We start from the raw sequence: 22,536 nt of genomic DNA on the forward strand, positions 1-22,536 counted from the left end.
CCGCCCAAATATTTATCTTTTAGAAGAAGATGAAAATGTCTTTGATTCAACAACAAACTATGATTTCAATTGATTACTAAGGAGAGGGCACAGAAAACCTGTGTGTACCAGCAGTCTTTTGTAGACTGCATCACTACCTGAGTCTGACTTAGACATGTGTAAGTCGCAAGGACCACATTAGGCAGAAAACACAGAGGGGATTAAACGGGGAATGAATTGGGCCAGTGTACTGAGGGAAAAGAATTTCCCCCCATGTGCTGTTCACAAGTTTAGTGCTTCGATGCATGTTTGTGAATGTGTCGGGGGTCTAGGAGTTCCATTGAGGGAGATCAGGGCTTTCTAGTGAGGCATTAACACTGTGTTATTGCACGCTTCCAACCCGAGATTCTCTCTTTAACTTTAACATCATGGGCCCGGTCTAATATGAGGTAACTATGGGAATCATGTTTTGGAAAATCTGTCACAATGTGGACATACAGACCCTCACAAAGGCTTAAACCCAAAGTGTTCCTTTAAAAGCTAACACGAGTAGGTAACACATCTTTCCACTTCCACCACTGAAAGACTTATTCTTTGGTTTCTAATGTGTGCGTGAAATCTGTAGCACAGCTTTTAAAACATCCTCTGTAAAATGTATGGAAACAAACAAATGTTTCAGCATTCATTCAGAGTTACACACAAAGACGCATTGTGTGAAACCAAAAGGCCTAACATATGTTTCCAATGCATTATTGTCCTCATGTAACATTTGCAAAAGCTTGTTTTCTCGCCAAGACTTTAAATCCAGAACTGTTTACATTCATGGTTAATGCTCTGTTTAATACTGCCTTTGCTGGAGCATTGCTGCATATCACAGTGTGTTTTTGCCAACTTCTGATCAGTGGTCGGTAATCATTGGCAGGAATGTGTAACACAACATTCAAGTGTATGTGTCATACAGATGTAGCTCTTTAAAAACTACAGAGTGTACCCTAAGGAATCATTCACTGTTCTGAGAAATATGATTATAGCTTTCCAAGTCAGGTGAGAAGATTGAGACCGCTCCCAAATTTGTAGAAAATGAAGCTAGAGCAACCACCCACATGCAGGGTAGAAACATGAGGAGACAGTCTGCTCGGCGTGGAGGTAACAAAACCCCTTACCGACACCTCCAAAGCTCATCTGACAACATCTCATGTTTGAGTCCTACAAAAAGGAGGAATAAATAGTAATAATATAGACCTTCGCTGCATCTGCATTTCATACCATCTCTCTCTCCCCTCTTGTTTTCTTTCTCCCTCTAAACCGCCCTATACGATTTGATGGGTGATATTTCTGTATTAGGATATAGTGTTTTATTTTCATTGTGTGTGATTGCCATGAAGAAGGAGAACTTTTCTCCAGTAAACTGTGTGTTCATCTTTATATTGTCCATTAATAGTGACAGCTAGGGTTCAGTGGAAGACTGAGTCCTTCACTGATCGCATCTAAGAACCTGCAACCACCTTTGGATGTTGGGGGTTTGATCCCCAGCTTCAGCAGTCTACACGTTGAAGTGTCCATGGGCAAGACACTGAACCCCAAATTGCCCTCAATTGGTGTGTGAGTTAGTGTTGTTGTCCATGACACTGCCACACACAGTGTTAATGCGTGTGAGACAGGGTGTTGGGGTGGGGGTTGTTGCTGCTGTATAAATTCAATGATGAAATCGTGAAACAGACTGTGGATTATAACGCGGTTTAATCGGCCGAGGTCTGACAGTTGTAACAGAACACAATTTGTTAACAATCACGAGCCGACAAAGTACTGACAAAGTTTCTATGTTCACAGACTTCATTCTGAGCAAACCTTCCTTGCTTACAACACAGTTGGCTCCAAACCAAATATAACTCTGCTGCCATGAGATGCCTTACATAGATAATACATCTTGAACCTGAGAGAAGAGTTAGATGGTAGACAGATTTAAATGGTTCATTCACAAAGTTACCAAAATGTATGAATTCATGAAAATCCGTACTAACACAGGGTGAATGGGACATGTAGTGTGACTTTGAGTGTTAAAGCGTTTTAAATGGTTTGACTAGAAAGAGATTTTTAAATTAAGTACATTTTACTGTTAGGTTAGATTTCATCACACCACCACCAGATATTAACAAACAATCAAAGAGCAGACTTCTTTTCTGCCCAAAATGTAGTTGAGCAATATTATTTCCACTGCTGCATTGTCTTGAAAAATCAATTATTCCTACTCTTACAGGACCATTTGTCTTTAGATTGTTGACTGTGCAGTAGGGCTAAAAAAAATGTGGATCCTTGTTTCCTGAATTGTTGGTCATCAATATTGATCTGACTACATGCTAACAACCTCGCATAAGGTTTAGCATGTAAGAAACAAAGTGTTCAAATCAAGTTCAAAAGGGCTGAGGTCAATAAGTGACTGATTTCTGATGAAACATCAAGGACAGAAAAAGACACAGGACTTGTTTTTAAATAATTCAGCTGCATATCATATGTATGTATTGTACTGAATGTATGTATTCAGTAGTCTATGTCAAAAAATCAAGTGGCAACATGCAAAGGTCCTCTGTACATAACCACACCTGTAAAGGAACATGATATAAGATCCAGGGAAAGACAGAGATGGAATTTCACACTAACAAGAGTGTACTTGTGGAAGAGAAACACTTCATTAAGGTGCTTAAGTCTCATTCACTTGAAGGATATGACACATTTAGAAGTGAAACAAGTTCAGCCAGTGTCCCGTACAGAACTGAGCACAGAGCCCCATGTCTAGTCATGTCATTGTTGATTACGTCTTTTGTCAACAACAGCAAGAACGCAGGTGACTTGATGTAAATGCTCCTTTTGCGATAAGGAATCCGCACTCCCCTTTTCTGTTTTCTTTAAAAGGAGATAAAATGGTTTTGATTGCAAACCAAAATATTTGTACAAGTTACACCCTAAAGTTGTCCTTTGTCACACAATTTCCAAATGCTGCAGAATAAAGTGAGTAAGTAACACAGCACAGATGGACACAGTACAAATGTAAAATATTGTGTGTAGAAAATCTAAATATGTACAAATGCACAAATATTGATGTGCAGAAAAGAATGAACATCTGAGGGACAGAAGGGACTTCAAAGGAGACCAAGATGTTGAGTTACCTCCTCTGCAGCTTTGGTAGTCTGCCTGTCGGCTCTGGAGTTAAAAAATGAACTCAGATGGTCCTATTCTCTGAGTGTCATTCTTAGGTTGCTCCAAGGGCACTGGTAACTCGGCTGTGTCAATGTTTGTGTTACACCTGTAACAGAAAAGTGGCTGATCAGAAGTGCAGAAACAGGAATATGATAGAAAAATAAAAAACGTCAACAAATCAATGCAGATACATCCATAGAACATAGAAAGAATTTGACAGAAATTGCATAAAATTCATCATCTTGTATCGCAAAAAGTGTCTGTATAGAATGTGCCAATCCAGCTCATGTAAAAAATAATTCAAAGAATCAATGAAAACTTTATCCTGCTGGTGGCAATAGCAGTAATGTCTGAGGTGACTAAAGCCATTACTCCACATATCACAAGTGCCTGTAAGAGTTCTAAAAGACATCAGTTGAACATTTGTTGGAGTATTTCAGGCTAAAATATCAGATCAAAACAGCTATTTTGCCTTTACAGGTTGCCTTGACATAAATCATTTCCATTCATACACATTCATTTAGGATTATTTAGGATATTTAGGATTTAGCAATTTAGGATTAAGTGCCTTGACCAAGGACACATTGTACACGTGTCTGCAGGAGCTTGGGACCCTCCAGTTGAGAGACAACCGACTGTACCACTAAGGCACAGACGCCCCATAACACGTCAAGCACTGACAGGAATGTTTCATTCAGCTTCTTTCACAAATAAAATCAGACAGATGTCTGTTGCTGACTTTCGAACTCTGGCCACATCTTTACTGCAGAGGAGTGTCCACACCTGCAGAGAGCAGACTACTCCCCGCCCCACCCCCCACCCCCCACCCCCCCCCCACACACACACACACCAACCAACCCACACACACACAAACACACACACACACACACACACACACACACACACACACACACACACACAGCTGGTATTTAAGAAACCCACCCAACTGCTTCTACAGGTTAAATGGTCAAGAGCTTTGCATTTTAGTGCATTTAGCTTAATGTGCTTCTTTTTTTCTTTTTTTTTACTTTAGGGCAAATCTAAAGGGAAACATTTTCATACAAACATTTATTCAAACAGCAACTAAAGGATCTTTGATTTGTCTCATGCAAGCAAGCTGATGGACAACTCACTGAGAATATTGCTACATAATCTGCACAGACATGTCTTCATGAAAAAAATGACAGCTGGAAAAAACCCATACAATACCTAATTTGACACAGTTTTTTTCTTTAAATGGTCTTAGAGGTAAGACAAGAACACTAACTTCATAGCAAGAGGCACAAAAAGTGGGTGACAAAAAGATCTGGCGTCCTATTAGTTGCAAATTTCACTCCAACACTGCAAAATGATGGGGTATGTATGCTACATTACATCAGCTGATATCACTGTAACAGTACACCTATTATATACAGTACACAGCATGACTTTAGCAATACTTTGTTAAATGATACATCTCCCTCTGCAGTATTTATGTACCCTGAAAACATCTGATCTGAACCCACATATTATGCATGATCACAATGAAGGCTTACTCCCTTTGTCATATGTGGAGAAGAAAAGTCCTGTGCAGACTGCGGTTTAACAGCAGAGGTGAACAAGTGCATGTAGTAATCCTAACTGAGCACTGGCGTAGAGTTAAAAGGCTCAATGAAGGATACTCATTTACTTACAAAGTCTAAATACAAGGGTAATGGCCACACTCCAACACTGCCCAATAACCTCTTTCTGTGCAGATTATGTATTGAAAGTTTAAATTATTTCTAACAATACAATCATAGAATATGGATCTCTCCTCTGGAGTTCAAAAGTGAAGAAAGATTGTGTTAATCCACAAATATTAGGTACTTGATAGTACGAATTTTCATGAATTCATACATTTTGGTAACTTTGTGAATGAACCATTCTAATCTGTCTACCATCTAAGAGTAACTTTTCTCTTAGGTTCAAGATGTAACCATATCTATGTAAGGCATCTCACAGCAGCAGAGGACTTCTGTCAGAGAAACATTGTTTTGTAAAGTTAAACTTATTGTGATTTTCTAAGTATTAATCACTGTTTGCTTGAATTGTTCTACAAGGTTCTTCGAATCCACAATATGAGAGCCTTCACCTCTGACCAAAGCAGCAAGTCCAAACCAAATCCAAGCATCGGAAACTTTGAGATTATGTAGTAAATGCAGTGTTGAGCTGAGAGCTTTTGGCTTACACAAAACCGTATCACTGAGAGGGAAAGAACCGGGAGGTCTTACCGTGCGTAGTTGTGAGCTTGTTGTTATGCACTTGTCAGGCACTGCGGTCAAGCCAGCCGCTCATCGCTTTTACATGGTGAAGTGAGCCGCCCCTAAATTTGAAGTGCCCACGTATTCTGATCTTTATGGTAAATGCTCCGGACTGCAGAGCGAGCAGGAGTAACAGACAGAGAGAGAGCGATTTTGCCCCGTTATTAATCTCCTTTTTGAAAAAAAGTGCTAAATGCCGAAGTCTTACCATAAAACTGGCTATGAGATACACGTGTATGAAACGGGAGCAAACAAAATACTGTACAGGGAATAGCTTAGCTTTAGGGAAATTATTGTGAGAATAATACTGCGAGTCTGCGGTAACTTCCGTTTTTTCAAAATAAGGTGTTCACAATTAAAAAAAACAGTTTTCTTGGAGTAAGTACATAAGTACACCATGGTTCTGATATGGTTGGACTTAGTACTTTCTAAGACTACACGCACAGGTACTATGGAGTACTTCCACTATGTACTTTTTGAGAAATCCACTGTCAAAGTTCCTTATAAATCACTATAATGAGTCTTTTTTTTTTTACTTTGATGTCTTGAAAAAACAAAATCTTCCATAAGTACACCATGATTCTGATATGGTTGGACTTAGTACTTCTAAGACTACATGCACAGGTACTATGAAGTACTTTTACTGTACACAATGATTCTGATATCTGTGGTGGAATTTCTGTAGTTATTTAGATTATAATGTACAAGCGTCATTAGGTTTATTAAGAATTCATTTTCGATATAGGTAAGACCAGTAGGTGAATCTGTTGTCCGGCGGGACATAAGACTCTGTAGTCATAGGGACGTCAGAGCGATAAGAGTTGTGTGCACACTGAGCTGATTACTTATGGTAGTCGTTCGTTATTAACAGACCCAACACGATTATAAGAATGTATACATTATTCTGAATATGCAAAGCTGGAATAAATGATAAAAGGTTGATTAAATGGACTCGGATGCAGTTGAAATGTTTATGCAATGTTCTAAATGTTTGATTGTATGTGCCTGTTGCTGCTGGTTTTGTTTAATGCTATAATTGCTTTATGCACGATGGGGAATCATCAGTCCACAACTGAATCTCAAAACAAACATGTTAAAAGTAAAGATAAACGAAAAAAACACATAAAACATCCACACACGCATAATGCTGCTACAGATCAAAGCACATCACCCTTAGGTGGAACACTCTCCAACAATACAGACGAGAGATGATTTTATCACACATGAAACATCTCATTTCAGTCAGATATACCCTGCCGATATGCCGGCAGGAGTTGTAGGAAGAGAGAAAGGTTGGACGTATGTGTCACCATTTTCATCTCTCATGTGTGAATGGACAAAGTTAGAATGGACATATCATGGGTCTTTTGATCAAGAAAATATTAAGTTAGAGATCGCTAATGTGATTCCATTTCACGGTAATCCAAACTGGGATTATTTGTCAGAAAAGAGAGAGTTAGAGAGAACAGGACAGGCTGACAGTCACAGACATTGTGATCAGCAGCACACACACTCAGTAAGAAAGAGGTGGAGTTACTCTCACAGACAGACAGACAGACAGAGCACCCGGAAGTGAAGCATTCTCACTCAAACAGGGAGAGAGAGAGAGAGGCTCTGAACAGAAGGACAGTACTAGTGTTAACACATATTGTTATGATATGACAGAGTTTCGGTTTCCTTGTTTTAAAGACTATCTATCCTAGTGTTGCTTGGTTAAATGTAATGTTTTTGTCTTAAAGTTCCTAGTTTAGTCTTTAGTGTTTCCTGTTTCTATTTTGGAAAGTTTCTCTTTTCTAGGGAGTATTGTTAAATTCTTGAGTTCTCTGTGTCTTTAGTGTTTCGTGATTCATATTGTAGTTCTTGTCCAGGTGTGTCTTGTCTTGTATTTTCTTCATTTCTGTGTGTGTTTCCCTCTAGTCTTGATTGCCCTCATTGTCTTTCCCTGTGTTTGTTTACCCCATGGCTATTTAGTCTCAGTGTTCTTTCCCTCTTGTTGTGAGTTAGTTGTTAGTTGTTGGATGTTGTATGTTGGTCTATGTCAGTGTTTCCCAGTACGTACCAGTTTTTGACTTTTTATGAATTTTCTCAGTTTGAACTTTTGTTAAGATAGAAAGTTTTGATTTACTTTTGTTTAAAAGTTAAATTACGCTGGTTTTCTGGAATTTTCAGAGAATCTGTAACGCTGTCTCATAGTGTTAAACTCAAAGCTTATGCGAAACTATCAAATATTAGCCAATACATTCTGCCTCGAAGAAATCAATTACAGGAATCGATGCTGTAGTTCACTCCCTTTTGATAAAGGTTTGATGGTTGAAACTATCAGCCCATGTAACACTGCCATCTTGCCAAACCGGAAGCCAGGCTGCCCTGATGAATTGAGGTTTGTGCAGGTCTCAAAGCTATAAATAACATTGTTGTGCCTTCAGTTCTGATTTTGTCGGATGTAAATTCCATTCTGGCAGCAATGCCTGCAGATTCAAAGTACGATACAGTCATTGATGTAAATTGAGATTTTCCTCCATTCCTCTGCATCCAGATAGCCAGTATCTGTTTGTTTTTAAATTCAAATCCCGAAAGCTGACATGGACCAGGCTTCCACTGGGATTTTTGGACTCACTGGTTAATTTATGCGCTTTGTGTCATGCGTGATTTGCATGATTTGGAACTATCTGGTGGAAGTACCTTGTTGCAGTATGCCGATGATTTGTTGATCACTTCCCCTTTGAGAGAGGACTGCCAAATTGACTCTGTGTTACTGATGGAAAGACTGGCTGAGTGTGGTCACAGAGCTTCTCTGACCAAATTGCAGTACTGTCAGTCTCAGGTTAAATACCTGGGTGTTACGCATGTGTTACACAAGGGGCTGCTGTCCCCTAAGAGAAAACATGTACTCAGCCTTCCGAGATCTTAAGATTGCTCTTATCTCAGCTCCCGTGCTGGGGCTGCCGGACTCCACACAGCAGTTTCACCTCCACGTTTGTGAGAAGGAAGGATTTGCTTCTGGTGTTTTTGGTGCAAAAGCATGGATCAGATTACCGTCCAGTGGCGTATTATTCGTCTAAGCTGAAGCCGGTTGTCCTTGGAAAGCCTGGCTGTGTCAGGTCAGTGGCTGCTGTAGCCACAATGATTGAACAATATCAGATCCTATTGTACTGGCCAATGACTGTATTGTGCAAGTTCCACACTTCGTGTTTAACGTTCTAAACTTCTCAGCCACCCAACACATGACAGCTGTACGCAGGTCAGGTTATGAAGAGATCATTTTGTCAAGTTCTCACATTAATCTAAGACGCTCTCCTCCAATAAATTTAGCACTTCTTCAACAACAGAGCTTGAAGATGATCATGATTGCAATTTGGTAATTGAAACCAGCACATCCCCCCGGGTCAGACCTAATGCAGACAGCAATCTGAAATTTGTGAAATAATTTTGTACACTATTTTATTTTATTTGTAATTATGAAATTTAATCTAGTTTTAAAACTCATCTTAGTATTCTAGTTTTACGTCTTGTTTTTATGTGCCTAAATGGTATTTGTTCGTTTTGTGTGGTGTCTTGAATGTGATTGCAGTTGCTGCTGTAACAGTGTAATTTCCTTAAAGTATTAATAGAGTATCTATCTATCATCATGCCCATCTGACACCACAAATCTAGCAGGTTTTGCAGATTGAGAAGTTATTGAAGCACAGGCTCTCCCTAGTGGAACCTCTGCTCAGACTGCAGAGTTGTATGCTCTTATCAGGTACTGTTCTCTAGCGAAGGACAAAGTAGTCACAGTATTTACAAATTTAAGTTTTGTTTTGGTGCAGCTCACTCACACTTGTGTCATTTTCGATTTGAAGCACACTAAACACAACTAAAGGGTTTAGCCCTCATGAAGTTTTGACTGTTATGGACTGATGAATTCATGTCTGAATATGTGAAATACTTAACAGAACAACTAATGAAGTTTGATTTATTTATTTACAGGTATCTGACGGGCTTCCAAATCCTCAGATAACCCTATTTATCCTTTTCAGTGTGGAGATTATGTTCTAATTATGTCCTCGGACAAGGTATTTCTTTCTCGTATCTCTTTCTCCTAGGTGGAGGGGAACTATCTTAGCTAAAGGCGGAGGGCTAGCTAGCCTCCTCCTCCTTCTCGTCTTGGGGGTCACTCTCTGCTGGCGAGCAGAGAAAACGACCTCTGGTGATTCTGATCTGGACGTCAGGAGCAGGGGCGCAGAAGTGCCTCACAATGAGTACGAGGGCTCTCGTATTCACTCAGGAGTGCGTAGTGCGTAGACAAGCTGGATGTAAATGGACTAATGGCTATCTCTGATCTCAGCAAAGACGTGAGACGCACCACTCTGATGAAAATTAAATCTAATGAGAATAAAGACTCGGTGAAAAGTATTTGGAGAAAAAATGACGGAAGTGAACCTTATGAGACTGTTAATCTTGATTCTGTTTCACCCCTCTCCAGACAGAAAAGAGAGGTGAATCCCGTGTAGGCTATATAAGATGCTGGCCTACCCAGAGCGTGATTCAAATGGGACATGGACATGGGGGGTCCTGGATACAGAGCAGCTTAAGGTAACACGGACAACCTTTAATTCTGTCACTGTAAGATACTGAAAGATACGACCACTGAAGGAAACACCTTACCTTTGGTGTTTCACCACACAGCAATTGGAAAGAGTTTCAGAGTGTTCACAATGGGAAATAAGTTATCAGTTGTATCCTGGTACAGAACATGAGTGTATTTTTCCTAATGAAGAAGGAGGATTACTGGTATCGACATTGATACGAACACATAGAGAAGCTGACATTGAGGTTAATACTGAATTACAGACACTTGAGAAAGCTGTGTCAACCGCAGAAGGTAATTTGAATTCCGGTAAGGGAAACTCAGCTGTTCTTTTAATGTTAGACTATGCTCATGAACGTAATCTCAGCAACTGTTGGTTGTGTCAAAATCTGCCAAAATCAATGTATTCTCCTATGTTCACACCTATTCCATTCTCCAAAGATGATTATGTGTTTTTTTTGACTGGAATGACTTAAGTTCAAGAATGGAAAAAGGTGCAGATGATTGTTATTCACCGGCTTATCCAAAAGTTAAATCAGAATATTCACGGTATATGGATTTTGCCTTAGATACAGTTAAAGAGGTAAAGAATTAAAGTTCACTGAAGCACTAATTGTCCAAAAGTCCAACCCTGGCTAGGTACAAAAGCATTCCTTATGGTTCAACTTCTTTTGCAAAGAGTAATGTAGTGGACACAAATTCCCACATACAAACCTAAATAGTCCTATAGATTGCCCTACCTATAACTAGAAATGTTTCTCTATTGCACAAGATTCTCTATTCCTGACAAGTTGATAAAGGTTTGCACATTTTATTTTATAGAAACAGTGTGACACATGCCAAAGATGGTACCATGAGCAGTGCCTATGGATGAACAACAACTCCAACATACAAGGGTGAACAATTGCGATTGTGCTCTTTGCAGTTAGGGCAGAAAATAAAAAACTTAAAAATGTCATTAGGTCTTACCAAATAAAGAAATGTGAGCGCTTGGGACAAAATGTATCTCATATTTTTAATTTGATAGCTGTATTTTTTGTTTGTTTAAATCTTTGTTAATATTTGTATTGGTTCAAATTTGAAGAGAAAATATAGATGTATATAGTTGTTGGTGTTCATAGTCTTTGTAATTTCATATGTATGTTCTACGAAAATGTTAATGTTTACAATAAATGTAAAAAAATGTCAATAGTATTTTTTTATTTGTTACAGATTATTAATATTTGAAAAATGCTTGTATGTGTATTTATTGCAAAATATTAAAAGGGCAACATGTAGCTGTGACAGAGCGTATCAAAATGATACTGTCAGATTCAAAACACTGCAGAGAGCTGTGCTGTATAAGGAAGCTTGACAGTGGATTTCAGGGAAAATGTTTTTTGTACTTAGTCCAACCATATCAGAATCATGGTGTACTTATGGAGGAAAATGTTTTTACAAGACATCAAGTCATAAAAAAAGAGTCATTATAGTGATTTATAAGGAACGTTGAAAGTGGATTTCTCAAAAAATACACAGTAAAAGTACTTCATAATACCTGTGCGTGTAGTCTTAGAAAGTACTAAGTCCAACCATATCAGAATCATGGTGTACTTATGGAAGAATATATATATCTATATATATATATATAGATATATATATATATATTTTTTTTTTTTCCTCCAAGAAAGCTGTTTTTTTATTTTATTGTGAACACCTTATTTTGAAAAACGGAAGTTAACGCAGACTTGCAGTATTATGCTCCCGTTTCATACACGTGTATCTCATAGCCAGTTTTATGGTAAGACTTCAGCATTTAGCACTTTTTTTGAAAAAGGAGATTAATAACGGGGCAAAATCGCTCTCGCTCTCTCTGTTGCTCCTGCTCGCTCTGGAGTCCGGAGCATTTACCATAAAGATCAGAATACGTGGGCACTTCAAATTTAGGGGCGGCTCACTTCACGATGTAAAAGTGAGGAGCGGCTGGCTTGACCGCAGATGACAGTGTTGGGTTGACTGCTTCAACTGGTGGGTCGGCTGCTTCGTCAGCCATGTTATCAATAATCACACTTTAATTCAGTCACGCCACCTTTTATTCATTCCTTCTTCACAGCTAACTGGAATAGCATTTCGTCAGCAGCCATGGAATACAACAACCGATCTCCCGCTCTTACATCTTAAAGGGGGCCTTTTATGGGTTCATATATTTAATTAATGTGCCTACTAAAGTATGTTCACGATCAAAAAAAATGTGTCTGTGTTCATGTACTGCTCCTCCTTGCACCCTCTCCGCTCTGACACTGTTTGTAAAGCCCACTGCAAATTCCCATGTGGGCCAAGTCTGATCTGATTGGTCGGCCGAACCGCTCTGTCGCAATTGGTCAGTTCTCGGAAAGTTCACGCCCCTTTTACCATATTGGGAATGCAGCGAGAGCAGCAGGTAAACAAGCAACGGCGGTATCTGACAAAGGAGAGGAGGAACAACCACCACAATCATGAGCATTAGCACGACATTTCAGATGTAATATGTGTGTAATTTGTGCTCATCGGGTAGCTTCATTGTTGTGGTGTATGTGTGGAAACTGCAGCTAACTGCCTACCCAAGCAGAAAAGGTGTGCTGCAGAATAATATAACCGGTATATAGCAACGTAGCCTATGATATTTTTATCATAAAAATACTCACTGTTATTGTGTTGAAAAATACGTTAGCCTCTTCCAATTTCACTGACTGGAGCTACCAGCATATTTACCAAATCAATATCTTACTCGTGGCTTCACAAAGTTTGGCTTGATTACAATATGATTATTGGCCACAAATGTGTTCTGTACAATACATTTTTATTGTATTTACATTAGTACTGTACGTTGTTTATTGCAGTGACTCACCTTGTTCTGCATTTTAAATCACCTCCTTGATGTGATTAAAAATTCAATGAGCAATTGTAAGTATCAATGACATCATAGACTTACTTACTTTGACTACAAAAGCCCAGGTGATAATCACGTGGTTGTTGGATCAGTATCTCATGCAATAATGTTTCCTTCTCTGTCATTATTTTCCTTCTTATTGAACATTATTTCATTTTGATCAGTTTCTTCTTCTTTCATCAGGAGAATATTTCCGCTGCCTGTTCCTTGTACCAAAAACATCCAGGACTGTTTAAACCCATATACATTCAAAACATCCACAACATCTTCAGAGGAGAACATCACAGAGAACTGCAGAAGAGTATGTTCATTATAAATAATGACTTACATCTTCAATCAAATTCATTCTAATCAAACAGTTTCACTATGTCAGAGGAATAAAAGTAAACAAGTGAGAAAATCATTTGTTGAAAGTTCTTTATTCTCAGTTTCAGTTAAAAAAAACATTTAAATATGTAAAACTATACAATGAGAAGTAAAATTTTTACATCCAACTATATTGTCTCCATACATGCTGTGCAGACACTTGGCAGTGGTTATCCTGTCATGTGTCGTCCTGAGGATTCGCCCCGAGTTTCCTGACCCGACTGGACAGTATGTTGGCTTCCGCCCGCCCCTTGACTACACCTGGACACGTGTCGAGCCACCACTTCTTCTTTTTGAGAGCATGGTATTTTCTGCAGCTCCTCCATGAAGGGTTCTGGTTCCTGAAACATCTCCTCCAACACCAGTGCCATCAAGTCCCCGACATATCCTGTAAAAAAGTAATTCAAGAACAAAAATCTATTTCATAATGTTTGGTTATTGCTCATTTTTTATACTCATCTGTTTTTTGGAAACGTTTACAAAGACTTTGAAGGTATATTTAAATAGGTATTTATCACTTTAAAGGTTTAAAAATAGATTGTCCTTTTGGGTTTAAAATATAAAATAATTTTGTAACTCACTGTATGTTGTGTCTGTTTTTTTTGGATTTGAGGAATGCCACCTTATAGACCAGCTGTCCTGTAGAGGTTGTTGCTTATTACGTTCACGCGGTCACACTGGCCATCCGTACCGTGCCCAAGCACGCTTCAACGCTAAAGTCCAGTTCGTTTGACCAGTGTGACCGCTCCGTATCGTGCTCAGGCACGGTACACTTCCTTGGCTTTGGCACACTTCGGAGAGGGGTGCTTCGGCACGGTACACTTCATGCACGAGCACAAGCACGCAGGTACACAATGCTGACAGCCTTCATTATGGAGAAATCCAGAGTCTGTCTCTGACTAAAATGACACAATATAAGACACAAAGTAGCTGTCATGCTCTGTGTTGTTCTCCGATGTGTGGGCGTCCGCACGAACTTGCGCACGGACTCGGCCGCGCGTTTATTTAATTTTCTTATTTATTTATTGCTGTGTCTGATTAAAATGGCTTAAAATAAGCTGTAAAGTCAGTGTCATGTCATGCTCTCTGTGTTTTTCTCTGATGTGCAGACACGGACTCGACTGCGCGTCTCTTTTTCGCTTTCGTCCGCCTGTTTGTAAACTGAGCACGCTTCATAATAACATAAAGTGTGCATGTGTTGTATTAAGACGTTATGTACAAGAGGTAATCGTGCTTAGGCACGGATAGTCCTGTGTAGTGTGACCGCGGGCCCCGCCGGCCAGCGGGGGAATGGCGCTGCGGGGGGGCAATCGTGCTTGGGTACAGCACGGTACGGATGGCCAGTGTGACCGCGCCCTTAGTGTACCCCAGGCCAACTGTGTGTGGACTGATGACCCCTTTGGAGGTAGGCATGTCTGTGTGGCCTCTGAGACTTGTGGGGAGTCTGTCTGCCACCCAACATCATCATGGAACCTTGGTACACTCGTTAGGATACTGGAGCTTGTGTTCTGTGTAATCTGCTGTGATGAACTCTGAAAAAAGAGACAGAAAAATAGCTAATTTAGCATGGTAATCTAACATAATTCAGAAATGCACTGTCTTCTTGTTCATAGCTAAATATTTAGACCACACATATCTTTCAAAACAAAATGCCTGCTGCACACATCTTTACGTTTCTCGTGTTATTGAATAGCCTATATAAATATATGGGTTAACCCGTTCTTTTGCAGTCAGTGCTATGATTAAACAACACCACCTGAACACTGGCCGAGCTGTTTAGATGAATTATCAATACTTTAGCAATGATCCGGCTTACTACATCGATACAAAATCACCACGTAACAAAGCAGTTTTATGCAGAGGTTGATGAGAGAGTAGAAAGAGGACAACAACAGCTGTGTTAGCCGGGAAGTTAGCAGAGTCTTATAAAGCTCAGATACAGTAACAAAGTGGATTTTACATTCATTAGACCGTCTCAAACAACGGTCATAAACCCGAACTTCAGCACCGTTCAAGCTTCTCACACCAATAAACAAATGCAAAGTAACAAAACCTAGAGAGAGGCTAACCACAACAATGTCAGCGTTTGCAGAGTCCAATAATGCAAATAAAAAAGACAATAAATGAAGCGTACTTACATGTTGTGGTTGTGAACTTCCAGAAGCATCAGAATCTCCATAGCTGCCACAGAGAGTAGGAGCTGAAACTTATTTCCAAGTCCGTTTTTTGCTCAAGCTAAGTGCATTAGCACCTTAGCACTACTGTGCTACCTGAGGCTGCGGCATATGGTGGGCGTGCCATATGAGCTGACGTCACACTGGCAATTTCTTTTCGAGGGGGGCTAGAACCGAGCGTTACATGCAGCTAATGCTGCAGCTACCAGGAGGACGTAGGAGAAGCTGCGTTTACGCGGACTTTGAATTTTTGCAAATAAATGTGCCTAAACATGCACAGGACACATGGAAAACACACTAAAGAGCATATAAAACCAGAAAAAGCATAATATGACCCCTTTAACATAGGTCGCAAAACGCATCACAACAGGAAGGCACGTCATGAATAACAAAATAAGATCTCAACATGTACACGATTCTTCAAGTGCATACAAAATAAACGTTGTATAAAACATATATGTTGCGACCTAGAAATATTTGTATGCAATTAAATTTGACAGAAGAAAGCACACAACACTATAAGTTAGAAAGTACTGTATATAATATTATTTCACATTTGTTTAATTTGTTAATTAAAAAAATATATAGGTACTGTAATTTCATGTTAGTTTACACAGAAATTAAAAAGTTGTAATGAACTCTTTTAATTTTAGGTTTTGATATATGACATCATCGGCCTGCGTGCAGAGGTAACGTAAAAGCGTAACGTAAACGTAAAAATGCGCATGTATGCCGTTTTTGTTGAGGACCCGATGCTTCTTAAGAAAGATAATCATAAAAAAATACAGCACCGGGAAGAATAAAGTTGCCAAACGGAAGACAGAGTCCTGTTCTTTTCATGGGTGCAACATATACATATGAACACTGTCAGTCAAACTATACATCACATCATGTATATTTATATGTGAATGAGAACATAAAACTCAACAGACAGGCCTTTTGCATCGTGCCCCTCACTCAGCTTAACTCTGGGAGGAAAGAAAAGGGTCGTTCAAGAGGATGCGTAAAAAAAAATTGCAAGCTGATCCATCCAAGATGAATATTAAGGGGCTGTTATCAGGGATCTGAGTAAAAGAGGCTGCACCTGCATTGACGCAACGTAGGAGAAAAGTTTGAAAATTCTAAACAAGTTTGGGGTTTGAAACAGTTTGGAGGAAGTTTGTTCTGACAAAAGTATTCCAACAATAAAGAAAAACAGGTGTACATAATTTAATATTAATATAATGTATTAAATTAAAACAAATGTTCGTCTTGTTTTTTTGTAAAAACTATTGATGTCTTGGGTTAAAGGGGAAAAAATGGCACACACACAAAAATCCATACCTGAAAACTCCCTCAGTCCTTTTATATTCGTCGATTCAATTAGTTGAACCTGATGCGTAATTTTCGGTCTTCTCGCTCTGGGTTTGTGCGTCCCAGGAAGGCGTGCGCATCACCGGCGAGGGACCTTCTGGAGGAGAGAAACTGCTGCGGGACGTTTTTCTCCGAAGATGAACGTGCCATAACTTTGCCTCTACGAGCGAGTCCCTCTGAGTTGCGTCTCACATTTCAGCCTCCACATCGCTGCCTTGTGCCGAGGAGCCGCAGAGAGCAAAGCTTCCACACTGAGGAGGGCCACGTGACTGAGGCGTAGCAGTGAACCTCATCCGAGGGCTCAGGGGGAGAGAGGAGGGGGAGAAAAAAAAAAAAACGCTCTGCGGTCAAAACATCAGAGCCACCGCAGAGTTTAGTCAGGTCTGGAGACCGAGTATGAAGGTAGATATGTTGCAAAATAGGAGAGCTTGTAGAATGTGATGTGAGAACTTGAAGGAAAAAAAAGTGAACTTGTATGTAAAAATCTTTACTTGTATAAAAAATCCACTACTTTTCTCGCGCGAATTTGGTGAATTTTTCGCTACTGCCAACTAAAATGAAATGTTTAACCAGGAAACACAGAGCAGAGGAGGAAATAATTGACACTTCACACAAAAGAGGGCAGCACAAAGTCAAGTCAAAGTTTATTAAGTGGTGTTACTCTCCGCATGGCTGCATTAGATGAAAGAAATGAATGTAAAACCAAAGTGTGCACACAAAGCTGTAACATGGCTGAGAGTCACTGCAGAGTCTAATGTGTACATGACAGCAGAACAATATTTCTGAAAGATTTAAATATATTATTTTTTTCACACAAAAGAAAGAAATCCCACTTAACAAGCACATTTAGTATAGTAAATGAAAATACAGAAGAACACAGAGACAGGCAACAAATGTTCAAATTGTATGATTAATGGTTGCGTTAACATTTCTTTACAGTAAAACTTGTCCGGTTTGATCACGTTGTCTTCAGGATGCTATCTTGTGAACGGCGACTGTGATGGTCCCATGACTCCTCACCAGAATGTTTCTAAAAACAAACAAAACAACAGACTCAGAAAAAAAACACTGAGATGATAAACTTACTGACAAATATGATGAATAATTCAACCACCAACAGCATCTCTCGTATATGAAACTCAACCTGTCTGTCATTCACCTTCCATATTAATAATAATAATAATTTATACTTTATTAATCCTGCAAGGGGAAATCCGGTTTTACACTTTGTTTAATGAACATGAACACACACATGGGCCGAAATACACACACATGCACAAACAGGATCCTATGGACATGAATTAATGGAGAGGTCTCAGAGTGAGGGGGCTGCCCACAGCGAGCCCTCCAGAGCTGTTTTGGGGGTTAGGTGCCTTGCTCAAGGGCACCTCAGCAGTGCTCAGGAAGTGGACTGGCACCTCTCCTGTTACCAGGCCAATTTCTGGACTTGGTCCGTGCCGGGACGGGCTCACAGTTGATATATCAACTGTCAGCTGTTTTTTGATATGTGACTTGCTCATCTGAAAATTGATTTACACCGTGTGAAACAAAATCCTGTAACCCTTCCTTCCTTCCTTAGAAAGCAAAGCTGTGGACGTTTACATTATGTTTACAACTACAACTAGGTCCAACATTTTAAACGACTTCTTCTGACAAGTACTGAGAGGAGTAGAAGTCAGGACACAGAGGAAGTAGACGATGTTTGTCCAGAAGGTGGCACCAAAGCCTTACAAATGGAAAAGCACACCTTTGCAATAACTTTGAGCAAAGTCTGAGGTAAAAAAGAAAAAAGGATGTTCCATCTTTGATTTTGGATCCATTTCAACTGTTTTCTTTGATTTAATGATCCTCCTGAGAGTTGCTCAAAACCACTACAGGCAGTTCTCTTACATTTACTGAGAAGAAGAGAAAGGGTTATGAAAGTTTGTCAAGCAAAGAAAAAAAAATGTTTGTGTGAGAGCTCACCCTGACTCAGATTCCAGGCACACAGTCGGAGTGTCTGTTGGGTCTTTGCTGAGTGCTGCAGCTTGTTTGGCCAAAACAGACACAACACCGCCGTGTTCATCAGACAGGGAGCCGCGACCTGGGGATGGAAGAAATGAAAATATCACTAAGAAGAATTTATAAAGAGATCAGGGGCAGACTAATCTAACAATACATCAGTACAGCAGATCATATTTACACCTTACAGGGCTGCATTTAACTAAAATCAACATGTTTTGTTTTTTTGATCACAATGAACTACTTAATATATTGAAGATTAAGGCAATAATAAGATTTGATTTTCAGAGCTCCTCAGTGCCATAAATGCCTCTTAAGCCCCGTTTCCACCGGAGGAACTATCTCCCAGAACTATAGCCCCATTTTGACCAAAGGTCCCCAGAACTAAAAGGTTCAGGGACTTCTCTTCAAGAAACTAAAAGGTTCCTGTGGCCCATTGTTGTCTGTGTTTCCACCGCTGCCTAAGGTCCCGGGAAGTTTGTGAAAAATGATCACTGGATACCTCACTCCCCTCATTTCACCAAACTCATTAAGAAAGATAAATGATATTTACGGCTGCAATGAATTTCTTCAAGTTAATATTGTCCCTGAACCTTTTGGTTCTGGGGACCTTTGGTCAAAAAGGGGCTTTATAAAATCATTTTCAACATTTTGGAAGCATTTGTTGGTATGAAGTGATTTTAGGGAAGCCAATGATGATAGGTTTCTTTGATTCTTTTTGTTTCTTACATTCTCACAATAAAAAAAACTAGAATTTTTAAAATGAAAAGTATGACACACTCAAATCTACAACTGTAACAAACGTTCATAAACCTGCTCACTACACGAGTCAATGCAGATGTTAAAGACAGATTCATTTTGTTTATGAAATATTCGTATGGAACCTGTTTAATATTTGTTGCCGACCCCAGGAAGAGACGCTGTGGACATGTGTCCAAGACCTAATAAGGATCCTAAAAAGAATAAACAGTAATCCTGTAACAATCACTCAAAAATAGATGGCTTATGAAAGCTATGGTACACAGGACTTTTTGAATGTTTTTATAGGTGTTGGAGGTGATTAACATTTTGTTTTTTATAATAGTCCTTATTTGCTGTGATGTGTTATTACATTAACTTCATTATTATAACATCTCAGTGTAGGAGGGGCCTGTGAGAACTGTGAATACAGGACAAACTGGGTGTGTTTGTGTAGAGAATATATTTGTCTTTATTATTGGTTTACTGCATGTCTCAATGAAAAATATATATCAAATAACAATACTTTAGTATATTATGTCACTCAATTCACATCTACTTACAGTACCAACAAGGTTATTATTTCCTTAATAAATCCATCTAAAACGTTATTTAGTCTTCTATCAGAGATTCAGTTTATAAGAATCAACAGCGCTTAATGATTTCATTTTGGACTGATGATGGTTCGTGTTTTGGAAACGACATAGACAACATCACCTGACATAGTATAAAAGTATAAAAGTATTATTTCTCTGTGCTCCTTCTGTTTTTTTGGTTTGTAGTATTTTACATTTTAGTTCCTCTTGAGTAATTTAACTCATGGATAATCTAACTCTGCCCACAGCACACGGATCATTTTACGTCTTTATTATGAGAAACCTTTCCTTAAAAGAACAAATGCTCAGAAGCCTAATATACTCTTACAGCCCAGGTTGTGTCCTTGTTGATCCGTACACAGCACCCCGACGACTGCTGGGTTTTTCATGCTGCCAAAGACAGAAACAAACAAAAAGCCATGACTTATTTAACCGCGCTAAAATGTAAAACACACAGCTACGTGTCGGTAATAACTTACGTATCATCAAGATGCTGCTCAAGGGTCGACTCCATTATAAAACAATTATTAATGACTAACAAAATGAAAGTTTTCTGGAGGAAGTTTTGTTTTGTTGTCAGCTTGTCCGAGGCTTCCGGGTGTTGTCACGTGCCCGTCATGTGAACTATGGGTTCCTGTGGAGACCAAACTACACGAAGTGCGGGAAAATTGCTACCTTATAGTAGTGGTAGGCTATATCAGACTTATAATTATTATCTAATCGAAAGAGGGATATTGTTATATATGTTTGAATAGGTGCCTAAATGTGGCTTTCTATTTTAGGTAATTATGGTTTAATATGTCAGCCTATAGTTTTGCCTGGCGTCTTTGCATGACCTCCTTGCTGACTAGAATGAAACCTTGACAATCTGTAGGGCCATTCTTCACTGCAAATTAGCCCCATTGACGACCATTTATTATTATATAATTTTCATGTTTTTATGTTTAATGTGTCTGATGTTGAATGTTGTGTTTTTATGGCAGCATGGGTGAAGAGATCAAGACAAATTTCTCACCTTGGGGGACAAAAACAAACCTTGGAGTGATGTAAAGGGTGCTGCTTGTCAACAGGCAATGCAAGCAACTGTTGGGGGCTGACATCATTTATAATAATAAACCCCAGCAGAGGTTCAAGATGTGCCAAGTTTCCAATGACAGTCGGAAACCTCCCTAATTGACAGTACTTACTCTGACTTCTGCAAAGTGTGGCATGCATTATTCCTGTTAAAACCAAAGTTTGTCAGTGAAAGTCCCTGAAGGAAAATGAAGAGGAATCATGCAGCTGGGAGTGAAAAAAGGAAGAAAGCTAGACAGCAGTTAATGACAATTTAAAATTAAACAGTAAAATAGAAAAAGACTGAAGCTGCTAGTCTAAGCTGTAGGGGGACAGACACTTGAATCACATAACTTCTGGGTTACGTTGCAGTGTTTGTTCTTTGTCTTTTAACATTGGTTAACTAGCAGAAAAGCTGTATGTCCAGCTCTGCAGGCTGTGGCCCTGAGTCAGAGTCAGAACACCAGCAGTGGGATTGTTAGCTTAGCCAACAGGCTGAAAGACAGTAAACAAGCTAGTTACAGTATAAACAATAAATAACCAGTTCACTTGGTGTTGGACAATGCTATTGAAATTGACATTTTGGTGAACTTTGCATATTAAAAAGTTTATTTTCTAATTGTTTGATTACTGATAACATAATGGTGATGAGTGGTTGGAGGGGACCCTGTGAAGTTTTGCCTGGGCCTCAACAGACTAGAATCACCACTGTGTAGGAAACTTGTTTCTTTCTGTTTTTTTGTTGATGGATTTTATCAATATGTTATCTTCTAAAGTTAGCTGGAGGCCAGCGCCTGGGCTCACCTCCCGAATGATTACTGCAGCCTGTCCCAGGACAGTGAGGCTTCACTGCTTCTGCTGATGGGGCAGAAATGGGTGGATGTAATTATGTGGCCGCTGCAACGGAGGAATCCATCACCTGCTCGGCAGCGTGGTAATGTCCTGCTGACTAATCCATGGGGTACTCTCCCTCTGTTCTTCTGTAATACTCATATCTTATCCTCTCCTCTTGCTCACTCATAAATCTCTTCTTACCACTTAAATCAGAGCATGAACGCTTCAGCTGACAACTGGCTGCCCATCACTGTCCCAGCACACACGTAGGCAAACACATGCACCAAAGCAAATTTATTCAAGCAAAATCATCTACACAAAGGATAAATCCACCTGATATCTTTTCCCCTGTCACACATACACACAATTGCATTACTGTGCATCACACACAAAACACATGCAAGCAATACTGATCTTTTGTGAAAGGAGGATGTCTTTATTTGCTACACATGGTCACTTTAGAAACAGTTGTTTTCTAAATGAGCCA

At 39.4% G+C, this 22,536-nt stretch overlaps 2 protein-coding genes and 1 long non-coding RNA gene across 4 annotated transcripts in view; all 3 read right to left on the bottom strand.

The window, feature by feature from the left end:
• Window positions 1–17,070, bottom strand: part of slc16a4 (solute carrier family 16 member 4) — a 37,131-nt gene extending 20,061 nt beyond the window's left edge. Inside the window, exons 1-2 of one of the 2 annotated variants that reach the window (XM_061058636.1) lie at window positions 16,798–17,070; window positions 3,144–3,280 (exon numbers count right to left, since the gene is read on the bottom strand). The gene's annotated coding sequence lies outside the window, so the exon portion shown is untranslated. Of the gene's footprint in view, window positions 1–3,143; window positions 3,281–5,426; window positions 5,584–16,797 lie in introns of those variants that run through there. The other variant, XM_061058637.1, reaches the window with a different exon arrangement.
• Window positions 13,444–15,504, bottom strand: LOC132989484 (uncharacterized). Its single transcript, XR_009675916.1, has 3 exons — window positions 15,435–15,504; window positions 13,882–14,057; window positions 13,444–13,688 (listed from the first exon to the last, which is right to left on the bottom strand). It is a non-coding gene; the product is annotated as an uncharacterized LOC132989484 (long non-coding RNA).
• A 374-nt stretch (window positions 17,071–17,444) lies between the features above and the next one.
• lamtor5 (late endosomal/lysosomal adaptor, MAPK and MTOR activator 5) lies at window positions 17,445–20,782 on the bottom strand. The gene is made up of 5 exons (XM_061057900.1): window positions 20,642–20,782; window positions 20,491–20,552; window positions 18,793–18,910; window positions 17,691–17,857; window positions 17,445–17,657 (listed from the first exon to the last, which is right to left on the bottom strand). The coding sequence occupies exons 1-4, from the start codon at window positions 20,674–20,676 to the stop codon at window positions 17,797–17,799; spliced, it is 276 nt and encodes a 91-aa protein (XP_060913883.1). The 5' UTR covers window positions 20,677–20,782; the 3' UTR covers window positions 17,445–17,657; window positions 17,691–17,796.
• Window positions 20,783–22,536: the final 1,754 nt, after the last annotated feature.

The sequence above is a fragment of the Labrus mixtus genome, chromosome 15, assembly GCF_963584025.1.
Source record: "Labrus mixtus chromosome 15, fLabMix1.1, whole genome shotgun sequence".
Taxonomy (NCBI): Eukaryota; Metazoa; Chordata; class Actinopteri; order Labriformes; family Labridae; genus Labrus; species Labrus mixtus.